The 13,558-nt window shown below is 31.0% G+C and overlaps 2 protein-coding genes and 1 pseudogene across 2 annotated transcripts; 1 reads left to right on the forward strand and 2 right to left on the reverse strand.

The window, feature by feature from the left end:
- Positions 1-1,647: 1,647 nt before the first annotated feature.
- Positions 1,648-2,647, reverse strand: LOC125832002 (uncharacterized). Its single transcript, XM_049511127.1, has 3 exons — positions 2,149-2,647; positions 1,862-2,056; positions 1,648-1,787 (listed from the first exon to the last, which is right to left on the reverse strand). Exons 1-3 carry the CDS (start codon positions 2,645-2,647, stop codon positions 1,648-1,650), a joined length of 834 nt encoding a protein of 277 aa, XP_049367084.1.
- A 2,232-nt stretch (positions 2,648-4,879) lies between these two features.
- On the reverse strand, positions 4,880-5,982 carry LOC125832027 (ankyrin repeat-containing protein NPR4-like; annotated as a pseudogene).
- A 4,059-nt stretch (positions 5,983-10,041) lies between these two features.
- Positions 10,042-13,440, forward strand: LOC125832014 (extradiol ring-cleavage dioxygenase-like). The gene is made up of 3 exons (XM_049511139.1): positions 10,042-10,448; positions 11,875-12,242; positions 13,083-13,440. Exons 1-3 carry the CDS (start codon positions 10,098-10,100, stop codon positions 13,282-13,284), a joined length of 921 nt encoding a protein of 306 aa, XP_049367096.1. The 5' UTR covers positions 10,042-10,097; the 3' UTR covers positions 13,285-13,440.
- Positions 13,441-13,558: the final 118 nt, after the last annotated feature.

A 13,558-nucleotide genomic window follows, 5' to 3' on the forward strand; every position in this document is an offset into this window, starting at 1 on the left:
TAAGAGCAAGACTTAATAATTAGAAACACACCTAATGTATCTTGATTTATCGAATTTCATACTTGAACTACTACCAATTTATTATCAGAACATATCTCAATATGTAACCTTCAATTGTTCACTTTTTCTACCTGAAATATGTTGATATATCAGGTAGAAAAAGTAAACAATTGATAGTTAAAATGTGTTTCGATACTAATTCAGATGGAAAACTCACAAGTATGAAACTCGAAAAATTGAACCTTCATGCTAAGAGCAAGTTAGAAAATACCTTAAACCATAATACACCCCATGCCATGAGTATCAATGTTTTATAACCCCTTGTTGTTTTTTCAATTGGTGGTTCCTCTGTAGAAAATTTGAATGGTGATCCAACACTTGCTGCAAAATGCAATATGGTCTTTCCATGATGATCAATATCAACAAGCAACCTATCTATGTGTGATACATTTTTCATAATGTAATCAAATATGAGCCTATTTTTTTGTTCTACTACAATATGTAGTATATTTTTTCCCTCTTCATCTATGGTTTCCACTGTTTGAGGGTAATTTTGTATAATTTCAATGATTAACTCATTTATACCAAGTTTTGTTGCTTGTATTAGTGGATTTTCCACACAATTATTTGCATAGAAATTCCAATCTTCTTCCTTAATCAATATTCTTGCTAATGTTAATGCAAGAATATGTTTTTGCTTTTCATCATCCATTACTCCCAACCATGCATTACCTACAAAAGCCAATGGTCAAAAACATATTTCAATATATTATTACGCAGGAATTAGCAATACAAGAAATTGTAATTCGTGAATTAATAGTGAAAGATATAGAAGTTTGATTATTACTAAACTCCTTGATCTTCTTTAATACATGGATATTTTTTGTCATATAGTTATTATTTTTTTGGTTTCCCACCCGGTGTTCGGATTCCACATTGGAGCTCTGACTAAATTCAGAGTCATATAATTAATTGTGTAAGTCATGTATTTCTAATACACGTGTATTCTTATTTCACATTCGATAATGCAAAACTTATGCATTCAAAATATATATTTTTTAAAAAAAACTTTATGAGGACATCCATAATAAGTTGTGGAAACATTACGTATAGTCCCATCATTTTAAAGGCATATTTTTGCATTTAGGGACCTCTAAGTTGGCCCCTAAATACAAAAATATGCCTTAAAAATAGTGGGTCTATACGCAATGTTCCCCAACTCATTACGGAGGTCCTCATAAAGTTTTTTTAAAAAAAATAACTTTTGGGTGCCATTAAGCCGCCAACATCCATGGGCTAATACACACGAAAAACCAAGAAATTCGGATAATTCTTAAAGTTGGCCCCTAAATTCAAAAATATGCCTTAAAAATGATGAGATTATACGTAATGCTTCACCAACTCATTACAAATGTCCTCATAAAGTTTTTTTTAAGAAAAACCTTCCGGGCGCCAACATCCATTGCTAATTTATACACATGAAAAACCAAAAAAGTTGGGTAAATATTCTCAAAATTAAAGTTGGCCCTTAAATATAAAAATATGTCTTAAAATGGTGGGACAATACGTAATGCTCCCCCAAATCCAACTCATAATTGTCACAATTTTTTTTTATGTGTTGTAATGTACCATCCTTGTATGTAGTTTTCATGGAGATACCTTACCTAGTAGGAAATTAACAAATGAAGATCTTTTTCTTTTAATGAGAACATGATCAATAGTAGTAGTAGTATGTGGATCCTCCAAGTTGTAATTAGGTTTTGACTCTTCATACATTGCTGGTATGCCTGTTTCATTCTCAAGTCAGATGATGCCACATATATTGACACGAATAGTGTAATAGTTATGAAAAAGTACTTACAGAAATAAATAAAGGTTTCAAGGGCTTGCATAGGAAGAAAAGGGGCAGTCCCCATTTGTTGCAGTGCATAAATGGATCCACTCTTAAAAGACAAATGCTTTGTGGCCAATATATTTAATGCACTCCAACCCTTTTTATCATGTTTACTTGCTAATTCTGGATACATTTTCAATAATTGTATTGCAAAGTCTGGTCCTCATGCAAAATAAAACCATAGGTTAAAAATTATGTTTGCACGGTATCAGAGTTAGATTTATGAAGTTAAACTTAAATAGTATATCACTTACCGTAGAACTCGTGAGTAACGGCTGCATGAAGTACGGTGCTTCCATCGTTCCTCGTCATAGTAAATTCATCACACAAATTATTATCCGCTAGAAAAGTAAACACTTCTTTTTCTCCATGAGCAGCCGCGACATAAATTGGTGTCTCTCCCTTAGTATTCCTCTCGAATAAAATTTCGCTATCCAAACTCACCATCACCTTCACAATTTCTAATCGTCCGAACCTAGCAGCTTCGTGCAAAGCCGCATTTCCATCTTTATTTTGAATCTTTAAATCTTGACCGCTTATTGGTCGTTCCTCGATAAGTAATTTTAGCGCACTCACATTTCCATGAATGGCGATAAAATGGAGAATCGTGTCACCACGATTATCGATTGGGGAAACAACTTCTTCTCTCCAAAAATCGCGTAAAAGTTCAATCGATTTTGGATCGTTGCACTTAGTTGCAGTGTAAGCTGCAGATTCACGATGACTTATTGAATTGGTGCGATTTCTTCCCATTATAGCTAACTTGTTAGTAGGTAAATATTTTAATGAGGAATAAAATACTATATTTGGGTTAAACATAAATAAGTATTGTCACTATGGAATAAAATATTAATTCTTTTACAAGCAAAATTCAGAATATTATTTGCTTTAAATAGTAATATCTTCTAATTGAAATTTGGAACAACATTAAGTGTAGTGCAAGACTACTCCCTCCGTGTGATACGCATCATCCGCTAACTCCTATTTCAATTTACGTGACATATATAAAATTTTAAAAGTCAATTAAATTTTTATGTCTTTCAATTATTTTAACTTGTTAATTATTGTAATTATAGTATTTTTTCGTCATTTTCAAATAATATATGTTATTATTTTTTTCCCCAATTTGTGCGACACTAATAAAATTTTGAGAGAATCATTTTTTTTATGTCTTTTCAAATATTTTAAGTTGTTTATTATTGTGAGTTTTTGCCCAAAGTTTTTTTATATTGAATGAATTGAGTCTATTTTTCACATCAAAATAGATTTGAATTCATTTCGAGGTGTCTATTACAAAATGCACTCATCTTGTAAGGAGGTTGGTAGAGCAATATAGAGAGAAAGAGACTTACATATGATGTTCATTAACTTAGATATACATGGAAGGAAATACACTAAATGACCATAAAGATTTAGCGATTATGGATATAATGACATTAATGATATTTTTACGGCAAACATAAATCTATTGGCACTAAATGTAATTTCTTGTTGTAGTGAGCTAAGTGACGATGAAGGTGTAATTTGTCTGATTTTTGAATCTTATGGTTATAAACTAAATATATGTAGAATGTAATAACATGCATCTCATTTAATCGGGTGGTCTTAAATACGTCACATGGAAAGTTGGAATTAAAAAGTTGTCAAAAAAAGGTAAGACAAACAATTTGAAACGGAGTGAGTATATTTTAGGTATAATACATAAATATGTACTTTTAACTTGGTTTTAACTAACATACATGTCCTCCAACTTTAAGTGTGCACAACTAGACACGTAAACTTGTATAAAATGGAACAAGTAGATACACACGTCCTATGTGACATAGTACATGTATGACACCACGTATGACATAATATTGTCATGTAGGATGCCATAGGGCGAATGTGTTTATTTGTTCAATTTTATACAAGTTTAAGTGTCTACTTTTGCACACTCAAAATTGGAGGGTGTCTGTAGAAGTCAATTAAGTTAAAAGGCATATTTATGTATTATGCCTATATTTTATCATTCAATTATATATAAGATCAAGACTTAATAATCAGAAACACACCTAATGTATCTCGATTTAACGAATTTCATACTTGAACTATCAAGAGTGGGAGTTTTCTACTTGAACTATCACCAATTTATTATCAGAACATATCTCAATATGCAACTATCAATTGTTCACTTTTTCTACCTAAACTATGTTGATATATCATGTAGAAAAAGTAAACAATTGATAGTTAAGATGTGTTTTGATATTAATTCAGATAGAAAAGTCACAAGTATGTAACTCGAAAAATCGAACCTTCATGCTAAGAGCAAGTTAGAAAATACCTTAAACCATAGTACACCCCATGCCATGAGTATCAATGTTTTATAACCCCTTGTTGTTTTTTCAATTGGTGGTTCCTCTGTAGAAAATTTGAATGGTGATCCAACACTTGCTGCAAAATGCAATATGGTCTTTCCATGATGATCAATATCAACAAGCAACCTATCTATGTGTGATACATTTTTCATAGTGTAATCAAATATGAACCTATTTTTTTGTTCTACTACAATATGTAGTATATTTTTTCCCTCTTCATCTATGGTTTCTATTGTTTGAGGGTAATTTTGTATTATTTCAATGATTAACTCATTTATACCAAGTTTTGTTGCTTGTATTAGTGGATTTTCTACACAATTATTTGCATAGAAATTCCAATCTTCTTCCTTAACCAATATTCTTGCTAATGTTAATGCAAGAATATGCTTTTGCTTTTCATCATCCATTACTCCCAACCATGCATTACCTACAAAAGCCAATGGTCAAAAACATATCTCAATATATTATTACACAGGAATTAGTAATACAGAAATTGTAATTCGGGAATTAATAGTCCAGAAAAAACCTTCAGGACGCCAGACATTTATATAGCGGCACTTATATTATAAGTAAAAAATAATTGTCACAATTTTTTTTATTTGTTGTAATGTACCATCCTTGTATGTAGTTTTCATGGAGATACCTTACCTAATAGGAAATTAACAAATGAAGATCTTTTTCTTTTAATGAGAACATGATCAATAGTAGTAGTCTCTAGATCCTCCAAGTTGTAATTAGGTTTTGACTCTTCATACATTGCTGGTATGCCTGTTCCATTCTCAAAAGAAGAAACAAATTAATTTATATAGTTTTACTTATAGTCTGTTTGATCAAACTATTGAAATATATTTTTAGAAATACTTCTCAAAAGTCTGTTATTTCTTTCTTATGAAGTCAAATGATGTCATGTATATCGAGATGCGTAATAGTTATGAAAAAATACTTACAGAAATATATAAAGGTTTCTAGGGCTTGCATAGGAAGAAAAGGGGCAGTTCCCATTTGTTGGAGTGCATAAATGGATCCACTCTTAAAAGACAAATGCTTTGTGGCCAATATATTTAATGCACTCCAACCCTTTTTGTCCTGTTTTCTTGCTAATTCTGGATACATTTTCAACAATTGTATTGCAAAGTCTGGTCCTCATGCAAAATAAAATCATAGGTTAAAAAATTATCTTTACACGGTATCAGAGCCAGATTTATGAAGTTAAACTTAAATAGTATATCACTTACAGTAACACTCGTGAGCTACGGCTGCATGAAGTACGTTGCTTCCATCGTTCCTCGTCATAGTAGATTCATCACACAAATTATTATCCGCTAGAAAAGTAAACACTTCTTTTTCTCCATGCGCAGCCGCAACATAAATTGGTGTCTCTCCCTTACTATTCCTCTCGAATAAAATTTCGCTATCCAAACTCACCATCACCTTCATAATTTCTAATCGTCCGAACCTAGCAGCTTTGTGCAAAGCCGTATTTCCATCTTTATTTTGAATCTTTAAATCTTGACCGCTTATTGGTCGTTCCTCGATAAGTAATTTTAGCGCACTCACATTGCCATGAATGGCGATAAAATGGAGAATCGTATCACCACGATTATCAATTGGGGAAACAACTTCTTCTCTCCAAAAATCGCGTAAAATTTCAATCGATTTTGGATCGTTACACTTAGATGTAGTGTAAGCTGCAGATTCACGATGACTTATTGAATTGGTGCGATTTCTTCCCATTATAGCTAACTTGCTAGTAGTAAAAAAAATTAACGAGGAATAAATAAAATAGAATATTTGGGTTAAACATAAATAAGTAGTCATTATGGAATAAAATTTTAATTATTTTACAAGTAACATACAGAATATTATTTGCTTAAAATATTAATATCTTTTAATTGAAATTTGGAACAACATTAAGTGTAGTGCAAGACGATTCCCTCCCTGTGATAAACATGGACGGCCATGTTTCAATTTACGTGACATATATAAAATTCAAAAGTTAATTAAATTTTTATGTCTTTCAACTATTTTAAATTATTAATTATTGTAATTATAATGTTTTTTCTTCATTTTCAAATAATATATGTTACTATTTTTTTCCCCAATTTGTGCGACACTAATAAAATTTTGGGAGAATCATTTTTTTTATGTCTTTTCAAATATTTTAAGTTGTTTATTATTGTGAGTTTTTGCCACGAGTTTTTTTATATTGAATGAACTAAGTCTATTTTCACATCAAAATAGATTTGAATTTGTTTCGAAGTGTCTATTACAAAATGCACTCATCTCATCTCGTAAGGAGATTGATAGAGCAATATAGAGAGAGAAAGAGACTTACATATGATGTTCATTAACTTAGAGATACACGGAAGAAAACGCACTAGATCATGACAGAAAAATCTCAAATACATAAAATAACATTCTCAGATACATTATGGTAGAAAATAATTCATATATATTTAATATAAAATGCAGATAGATTTAATAAATAAATTAGATACATTTAATAAATAAATTAAATACATGAAATAATCTGACCAGATACATAAATGACATCACCATCTCACATACACTAAATGAAAAATACTACATACCATCTCATTACAAAGCTTTTCTATACTCTCTTTTGTCTTTCCTCACTCTTCACAGGAAAAAACAATACATTAATTATTTTACAAGCAAGATCCAGAATATTATTTGCTTTAAATTATTAATATCTTATCTTTGAAATTTGGAATAAATATTAAAGTATAGTGTAAGATAACTTCCTCCATGTGATACGCATGTCCGGCAAGAGGGGAGCCACTAAGGCCCAGCAAAATTGTTTAGAATCACAACATAATCACATAAGTGAAGACTTAAGTCTAGAAAAATAGAAAAATTTACACAAAACTATTTTCAATCAATTGAACCCAAAAATTATTTATTTTATATGTTGTTTGCATATATAGTAAAATTATTAAATCTATAAACTATGAAAGGAAGTAGTTGAGATGACATTGAGGAGGAGTATGTCTATTTTTGAGAATCGGTTCGAACTCATGTCAAAGTGTTCTACTACAAAAGACATTCATCTTATAAGCAAACCGTGGAGCAATATAAGAAAGGAAAAAGAGACTTACACATGAAATTCATTAACTTAGAGATCGTTTATATGACAAAGTTCCAAGAAAGATTTTATCAGCATACACTAATTAAGGCAATTAATTAAAGATAAAAGCGATATTGATGATCTGAATAATTAAAGAAAGTTGGATGAGACTTATAGCAATTCCAAGTAGTGGTCGGGTTGCACCAGGGAGTAGGAATCAACTCTTAATCTATTTTTATTTATCTTGGTGATCGATGAAATGACGCAAAATCTTATTCGACGAAAGGTGTCATGGTACATATGTTATTTGGGGATGACCTAGTTCTAATTGACGAGATTTATGATGGAGTTAGCGCTATATTGAAAGTGTGAGACAAATCTTAGAGTCTAAATTAGGATTCAGATTGAACATGTGACAACAAGGGTATAAATAGACTCTTTTTTTTAATGTAACATATATTTACTCTAAATCATATAATTTGAACCTTTTCCTTTAAATATTATTTCTGTTAGGATTCTACAAATTTTTTTGTTGAATTAGAGGTTACATAAGTATAATATATATTAGTATTTATATATTAAATGTACCACGTTTTTGCATATTCCAATACTCTATAACAGAAAAAATTGAATGTCGACTACTACTTGGTAGGTTCTCAAATTAAAAAAAATAAATAAAAATTACGCGGTAGGTGACTTAATACTTTAGTTAAAAAAATTTAGGCATTAAAACTCTCAAGAAAATTGAAATTTCCACAAAAAAAAAAAAAAAAAAAAACTTTCACTGATTTAATATTTTGCACAAAAATATTAAATATGAGAATTATACAGTAAATATAAATTGTTTTTAATAAATATTTCCTTCATTTCAATTTATTCAACCTGTTTTTTTTTAGTCCGTTTAAACCATTTTTATAAGTAATTTTTTTCATTTCAACTTTTCACATGATATATGTAACATCACAAAATTAACGATATATTTGTCTTATATCTAGTTTACGAGTTACGACCATAAAATCGATTATATTTAAATATTTTTAAAATTTCGTACTAGATCAAAATAGGCTAAATAAATTAAACCGGAGAAAAGTAAATCAATGTGAAGTTGACCATATTACGTTTCTAGATTCCAATATAGAAAAAATTGAAATGGCAACTACTACTTAATAAAGTTGGTGATTGAAAATAATAGTAATAATAATTAAAAAAAAAAAAAAAAAAACTTGGTTGGTGAACGCGTAAAAAAAGCAAAAATAAAATAAAATAGAGAAAAAAAAAAGGGAATTTGTAAAACATCATATCAAATAAATAGCCCAGAGGATTTGAATACAAAATTGAGTCGCACTATAAGAGTGTGAAAGAGAGTGGTTGAGATAAATTTGAGGAGTGTGTCTTTTTTTGAGAATCAATTAAATTTATGTTAAAATGTTCGTCATTTCATCGATCACATAAAAACGAACTAAGGGTTGATTCCTACTCCCTAGTGCAACCCGACCACTACTTGGAACTACTACAAGTCTCATCTAACTGTCTTTAATTATCTATGTCTTGTCATCAATATCGTTTATGTCTTTAATTATCATAATGTACATCACATGTATATCTCTTTATCTCCAAATATCTTCATAGAACCTTTCTTAAGACGTTGTCATATAAGTGATTTCTAAGTTAATGAACTTTATATATAAGTCTCTCTTCCTCTTTCTATATTACTTCGCCAGTCTCCTTAATTACAAGATGAATGTATCCTAACAAGATAGAATATTTTTTATAGTAGATATTCAACGAATGGTGTCATGGTGCATATGTTATTTGGGGGTGATATAAGTTTAATTAATGAGACTTATGATGGAGTTAGCGTTAGATTGAAGGATATTATAAATAGACTAAGTTTTTTTTTTTTAATGGAGTAACATATATTTACTCTAAATCATGTAATTTGAACCTTTTCCTTTAAATATTATTTCTGTTAGGATTTTATAAATCTTTTTGTTGAATTAGAGTTTACATAATATAAAATATTAGTATATATATATACCACGTTTCCATATTCCAATATTCTATAGCAGAAAAAATTGAAATGTCGACTACTACTTGGTCGGTTCTCAAAAAAAAAAAAAAAATTACGCGATAACCGTTAATTATTATAATTTCTATTATTTTTTACATCATTTTCAAATAATATATATTAATACTAAGTTAATATTTTTAGGCATTAAAACGCTCAAGAAAATTGAAATTACCACAACCAAAAAAATAAAATACTTTCACTGATTTAATATTTTGCACAAAAATAATTAAATATGAGAACAAAAATACAGTAAATATAAGTTGTGCTTAATAAATATTTCCTTCATTTCAATTTATTCAACCTATTTTTTTAATCCGTTTGAATCATTTTTATAATTTTTTAATTTTCAACTTTTCACATGATATATGTAACATCACAAAATTAACGATATATTTGTCGTATATCTAATTTACGAGTTACGATCATAAAATTGATTATATTTAGATATTCTTAAAATTTCGTACTAGATCAAAATAGGCTAAATAAATTGAACCGAAGAAAAGTAAATCAATGTGAAGTCGACCATATTACGTTTCTAGATTCCAATATAGAAAAATTGAAATGGCAACTACTACTTAATAAAGTTGGTGGTTGAAAATAATAATAATAATTATAAAAAAAAAAAAAAAAAAAAACTTGGTTGGTGAACGCGTAAAAAAAGCAAAAATAAAATAAAATAGAGAAAAAAAAATGGGAATTTGTAAAACATCATATCCAATAAATAGCCCAGAGGATTTGGATTCAAAATTGAATATAGAAATTGAAGAAATTGGAGTTTTGAAAATGTCTTGCCCAGCAGTTTTGCCTGTGAAGGAGACTTTTTTCATATCACATGGATCTCCTACACTTTCCATTGATGAATCTTTGCCTGCAAGGACTTTTTTGAAAAGTTTCAAAGAAAGATTTATGATTAATCAAAAACCTAATTCAATTTTGGTGATTTCTGCTCATTGGGAGACTTCAGAACCAACTGTTAATTCTATTCGGGGACGACAGGACACTATTCATGATTTCTATGGATTCCCCAAATCCATGTATCAGGTTCGTGTTTTTTGTTCATAATTTTTAGATGATAATTGTACATACTTCGGATTATACCCAAACTATCGTAAATGATATGCAGATTCAGTCATACTTTTGGATATTTGTGTCTAGTTTTTGAACGGCAGGGCATCAATATTCCAAAAGTATGAAGGATGGTAGCTGCACACTATTTACGATAGTTTGGGTATATTTATCCTTTTTCCCTTTTTTTTATCATTATTATTAGTAGCTCAGTTGATTGGCTTGATGTGATTGCGTTGTTTTACCTGTTATTAATTGATGAATGTTGAGTTTACTAAATCAGAGCTATTTTTAGAGGTGAAGTCAAAAAATTTAGGTTATGGTTTATGAACTGCAATTTTTTTTTGTGTGGGTTTTGAATAGGTGTTTTAGAAATAAAAGAATAAGATTTGAGCCGAAGTTATTGGGTTTTGTAAAACTTGTAAATTGTAACAATAACTGTGGTCCTGCCCTTGGCTCTGTCCCAGTATCTGTACAGTAAAATGACAAAAATGAAATGATAGTATGAGACACCACATTTCCAAGAATTGGAGAATATGGTGATTTTTTTATTTTAATCCGTAGTATCGGAGAATATGATCATGATTTATAACATCTGAGTTATCTCTAGATCCCTATATACCTCTCTAAGCAGAGGCAGAGTCAGAATTAGGAGTTTGGGGTTCTAAATTTTAGGATAAAAGATTGATAAACACTAGTGTGAAAGGCATTTCCACCGCCCCTTTCCTTATCACTAAGTTGTCAATCAATTGTTAGGGGATTCATAAGTTAATATACGTATATATTTATTTAATTTTCTAATGCAAATACAAAGTCTACAGAAAAGTTAGTGGGTTCGGACCCCCACTTAGCTCCGCTTCTGTCTCTAAGATGTAGGGGTTAAAAAGGATTACCTAACAGATTGATTGTAGCTGAAATCATCTTTGATTTACCTGTCTCGTGCCTTGCTTCCTTGTGTCTTGATTAAGTTTCGTTGGTTAGTGGAGCTGGATGGTTTTGTGACATCTCTGTATATGTCGAAGTAAGTTTCTATAGTTAGAGTTTTGAGATCCTACGTTCTTTTATATTCATTACGACCAGTTTGTGGTTGAGTTTACAGATTCTTCTTTCCTTTAACCTTAACAGTTAAGAAATAAAATGAAGCAACTTTTTGGGTGTACTTGCTACAAAACTGTGATAGAGTGTGAGATCGATTAGTTTGTTGCATTATTTTTGTAATCGTGCAAGCGGGATATGTTTATTTTTTTGAAGTACATAACTAGGACTTGCATCCCTTTTAAAAAGTTCCCTGCTTTTCTTGTAATTGTGTGATAAGCATGAAACACGCTAACTCCATATAATCTGGTTGTGAGATAAAAGCTTACCAATTCCTTATGCAATTTCTCTCATTTTCGATCTTCAGCTCAAGTACCCTGCACCAGGATCTCCAGAATTGGCAAAAAGGGTGAAGGACGTTCTCATGGCGTCTGGGTTCCCGATAGTGCACGAGGACAAAAATCGTGGTCTGGATCATGGTGCATGGGTCCCTCTCATGCTCATGTATCCAGAAGCAGACATTCCAGTCTGCCAACTTTCGGTTCAACCCAATAGGGATGGTACTTATCATTACAACTTGGGAAAAGCATTGGCTTCCCTCAAGGATGAAGGTGTCCTCATTATTGGTTCTGGATCTGCCACTCACAACTTAAGGGCTCTCGGTCCATCCAAGAATGTTTCTTCGTGGGCTCTAGAGTTTGATAACTGGCTTAAGGACGCCCTTCTCAGCGGAAGGTACATTCTTATTATCCACTTTTTGTGTCTGATTATTTGGTGAATCGAAAACCAAGGTTTTCAAAAGCTCATTTAATTCAAGTCTGTCATAGTTCGATAAAAGTACTACGTTTAAAGAAGCACTGCAAAGGTCAGTTAAAACGATAGTGTATTTCTATATGTACTTGAATGATGTAGAATGTGAATACAACAATGATAACCTACCTCTCACGAGGCTTGACCTTAACCCTACCTAATGTAGAATGTGAATGTTACTCTAAAATCATCTTTGGAATGCCCAACAGAAATAATCAGGTTTTATTTATCCATTGTAAAGCTTACGGAGATATGCTTTAGTTATTCTTCCTGCTTTCTTTGCTCATCTTTGTCCTTTTCTTTGTGTTCCATGATTCTTGCCTTTTTAAATTTCGTTAGTACTGTACTAATAGTACAAGTTCATGGTTGCAAGCATAAGGATTCTCAAGTAAATAAGAAGTTTCCTATTCTCCTGCTTATACCGGAGTGATTTTATTCATTATTGCGTTAAATTATATGTTATTTTTGAGTAATATACTCTGTTATGCATATTCATTATACTTCAGAAATACGATAATGTCATAATGATAACTAGAAACAGTCTTGCTCTACATTGTTAAATGAAATGTACTATAATACAATTTTCGTTTTTCTCTTTTAATACATATTTAGTGTTTTTTTTAACACATATACAGGGTTTGAGTCAAAGCTACTAGGTTTTTCCGAACCTCAGTATTCAAGCTTACATCTGTCCATGTAGGCATTGTAATTAGTATACAAGTAACTTTGAGAGTTTCAGCTGATGTAGTAGCTATTTCTGTGTAGGCATCAAGATGTCAATAACTATGACATGAAGGCGCCGCATGCAAAAGTTGCACACCCATGGCCCGAGCACATCTATCCGTTACATGTAGCGCTAGGTGCTGCTGGTGAAGGCGTTAACGGAGAACTTATTCACCACAGCTGGGATCTTGGTGCACTTTCGTATGCTTCCTACAGGTTTCCTAGCCTAAATAGGTCTTCATAGATGAATGTTTGTGTGTATTTATAGTTTCTGATGGTGTTGTTATATGTTGTATAAACTTCTCAAAAGTGAATTTGTTATTTTATAGAATAAAATGTAAAGACTAAATTTGATGTGTGATCCAGAAGGAGGAGCTGAAATGTGATGAATGGTTGTTGAGTTAATTGTTACAGTTCTCTAGTTGACAGTTGTGTTTTAGGAGGCGTTTGACGATGATTTTTTTTTTTGGTTTTCCACCTCGTGTCCGGAACCCACATTGGAGCTCCGACTAAATCCA

Source organism: Solanum verrucosum, unplaced genomic scaffold (genome assembly GCF_900185275.1).
Source record: "Solanum verrucosum unplaced genomic scaffold, falcon-dt-bn FXZP01000042.1, whole genome shotgun sequence".
NCBI lineage: Eukaryota > Viridiplantae > Streptophyta > Magnoliopsida > Solanales > Solanaceae > Solanum > Solanum verrucosum.

What these genes read in the sequence shown, in the direction of transcription:
- LOC125832002 (XM_049511127.1), bottom strand. Translation starts at nt 2,647, where the DNA reads ATGGGAAGAAATCGCACCAATTCAATAAGTCATCGTGAATCTGCAGCT. An exon ending in CGTTACTCACGAGTTCTACG is followed by an intron (nt 2,057 to 2,148) that starts GTAAGTGATATA and finishes ATTTTGCATGAG; the next exon opens with GACCAGACTTTGCAATACAA. An exon ending in TGAAACCTTTATTTATTTCT is followed by an intron (nt 1,788 to 1,861) that starts GTAAGTACTTTT and finishes AGAATGAAACAG; the next exon opens with GCATACCAGCAATGTATGAA.
- LOC125832014 (XM_049511139.1), top strand. Translation starts at nt 10,098, where the DNA reads ATGGGAATTTGTAAAACATCATATCCAATAAATAGCCCAGAGGATTTG. An exon ending in TCCCCAAATCCATGTATCAG is followed by an intron (nt 10,449 to 11,874) that starts GTTCGTGTTTTT and finishes TTCGATCTTCAG; the next exon opens with CTCAAGTACCCTGCACCAGG. An exon ending in GACGCCCTTCTCAGCGGAAG is followed by an intron (nt 12,243 to 13,082) that starts GTACATTCTTAT and finishes ATTTCTGTGTAG; the next exon opens with GCATCAAGATGTCAATAACT.